This window comes from Varanus komodoensis, unplaced genomic scaffold (genome assembly GCF_004798865.1).
Source record: "Varanus komodoensis strain SLA01 unplaced genomic scaffold, ASM479886v1 scaffold1, whole genome shotgun sequence".
Lineage (NCBI taxonomy): Eukaryota > Metazoa > Chordata > Lepidosauria > Squamata > Varanidae > Varanus > Varanus komodoensis.
In genome coordinates, this window is record NW_025335268.1 from 92,188,434 (window position 1) to 92,191,186 (window position 2,753).

Below are 2,753 nucleotides of genomic sequence, written 5' to 3' on the forward strand. Positions count from 1 at the left end.
TTTAGCAAGGCCTTTGACAAAGTGCCCCATGATATCCTGGTTGAGAAACTGAGGAGTTTTGGGATACACCAAAGCACTATCCGATGGATTAGGGCATGGTTGACTGACCAAAAGCAGAGGGTAACCATTAGTGGGGAATCATCGGGATGGTGGCCAGTGACAAGCGGGATCTCCCAGGGCTCTGTCCTGGGGTCCATCCTGTTTAATCTTTTCATAAATGGCATGGAAGAAGGGCTGAACAGTCTGCTGATCAAATTCACAGACAATACTAAAACTGGAGCAGTGGCCACAACTGAGGAGCAGGCACTCCAGATCCAAAAGGATCTGGACAGACTATGGAAGTGGGCAGGAGACAACAGGATGGCATTCGATGTAAGTAAGTACAAGGTCTTGCACTTGGGGCATAGGAATAGGTGTCATAAGTACAGGTTAGGGGACAAGTGGCTGGTGAGCAGCACTTGTGAAAGGGACCTCAGGGCGCTGGTTGACTGCAGGCTAAATATGAGTCAGCAGTGTGATGTGGTGGTCAAGAGGTCAAACGTCACCCTTGGTTGCATAGCCAGAAGTGTGGCTTCTAGATCAAAAGAGGTGTTACTACCACTCTATACGACTCTGGTGCACCAGCAACTGGAGTATTGTGCTCAGTTTTGGGCCCCTCATTACAGGAAGGATATAGCCAGGTTAGAGTCAGTGCAGTGTAGGGCCACAAGGTTGGTGGCCGGTTTGTAGGGGATGCCGTATGAGGTGAGACTGAGGGAACTGAGTCTCTTCAGCCTGGAGAAGAGGCGACTCAGAGGGGATATGTTGGCGACATACAGGTATGTGAGGGGAAGTCAGATGGAGATGGGTAGAGACCTGTTCTCCCCTGCAGAGGAAAGCAGGACGTGCTCCAACGGAGCAAAGCTCAGGGAACCAAGGTTCCATTAAGATGCCAGGAAGCACTTCCTGACAGTTAGGACCCCGAGGGTGTGGAATGGGCTTCCGCGAGAGGTCGTTGAGGCCCCATCGGTAAGGGTGTTCAAAGATAGGCTCGACATGCGCATGGTGGGCATGTTGTGAGCAGAGGGTTCAGACTAGATGGCATGGGAGACCCCTTCTGACTCGCTCTGTTTCTCTGTTTCTTTTCATGTGAAAAATTCTGTATTTACAGAATGGCATTTTGGATACATGGTGCATTAGGAAATCTTGTGGTGTTTTTTATACATTCAGGCAACCAGCAAGTGATGTGTGTATACATCACTGTGCATGAAATGGCCTATATATGTTTATAAATGAAATCCTTTTTGCCATCTTTTTTGCTGGTCATTCTCCTGTGACTTTTACTTCAGAGTGACATGTAGGAATTGCTCAGGTCAAAGTTTTCCTGACATAGATATAAAGGAATGGAAAAAATACTTAATATATGTTAGGTCAATGTTAAAGGCACAGAAGGAAGGCCAGTACAACAGTATCCCTATTATAAAGTTGGCTGTAAAATGTTTACTTTTGTAAGAAAGCAAGGAAAGATGCTATTTCTGGTTGTGGTGAAATGCCTGAAAAGGTTAACAAAACACCACTACCAATTTAAATTGCAGTGCCATCCGCTTCAGACGCTTTATTAGGGCATATCTCTAGATTAAATGCAAGAGAGAGGCTGCAAGGCACAGCTCATTGAAGGCTCAGAAGCCACTGTCTGAAAATGTGTACTCACTCTTGGATTGTGCTGGATAGTGAAAACTACTTAAATCAGTATAAAATTCAGATTTGGAGCTTTTAAAAATACAAACTAGGGACTCCAAAACAGACAAACTGAAAATGCAGTGCTTCTCATTTCCTCATTTCATCTGGCACTTGATTTGATGGCCTTATGCACTCATAAAAGTGATAAGTTTAAGTCAACAGTGAAGACCTATCAATGAACAGGAACTCTGTGTTCCAACAGTGCTGACCTGTTTGCCAGCAGGAGGCCAATTGGTCTGTTGCTTGCCTGGACAGAGAGGGAAAATCTGCCTGTCCTGCCCCTCGCCCTGTTGGGTGCCGGTCTACAATGAATGTTCTGTTGCGTAGTAACATTCCTTTTACCTCTCCACAAACAGATTTTTCTCTCCAATTTTCACAGAATATGTTCTTAGTTTCAGAGGCAAAGCCACTCAAAGCTATTCTTTTCTTTTCCATGTACACAACCGATTATAGGAAAGGAGAGGTAAGAACTGTTTTGCTACCTTTCTATCAGTTCTGTGGCCAGGACTGCTTATATGAACAAGGACCCTGCTCATCCATCAACTGTTCTAATGTTGCAGAATGAAGATTATGAGATGGGATGCTTTAAACTATTCCTGCACTGTGGGTGGGGCGGAGTTGAATTTGATGACCTAAATAGCCCCTTCTACCTCAGATTCTATGCAAAGCCATGCTTCTGAAAGACAATCCTTGTACTTACCTGGCACTCCCAGATTTTGCAGGAGAGCTTCTTGAATTAAGTCATAGTGAGGATACACAGATCAATGAACCTCAAATTGTACAAAAGTCAGTTATATGAATCCCCCATCTGTTCTGATTCAATGAAATATCAGTGCATATTAAACAAGGTATTAGAGCAAGGGAAACAAAAATACTGGCTAAATGTGTATAAAGGCATTGTGGCTGAGCTTTTCAACAACTTGGATGATGGCCAGATAGGAGAACTCTTCAGGAACCCAATGTATGCCAATTCTCATTCCATAAATAATAAAATTAATGAAGCGCTCTGTAGTGAGAATGTAAAACCTGTATTT

At 44.1% G+C, this 2,753-nt stretch overlaps 2 protein-coding genes across 2 annotated transcripts in view; both read left to right on the top strand.

The window, feature by feature from the left end:
* Nucleotides 1-2,717, top strand: part of SAG (S-antigen visual arrestin) — a 25,451-nt gene extending 22,734 nt beyond the window's left edge. The window contains exon 15 of the mRNA XM_044435438.1: nucleotides 2,173-2,717. Coding sequence (XP_044291373.1) covers nucleotides 2,173-2,186 — 14 coding nt within the window. The 3' untranslated portion in view covers nucleotides 2,187-2,717. The remainder of the gene's footprint in view (nucleotides 1-2,172) is intronic.
* Nucleotides 1-2,753, top strand: part of DGKD (diacylglycerol kinase delta) — a 103,466-nt gene that overhangs the window by 4,770 nt on the left and 95,943 nt on the right. The window lies entirely within an intron of this gene.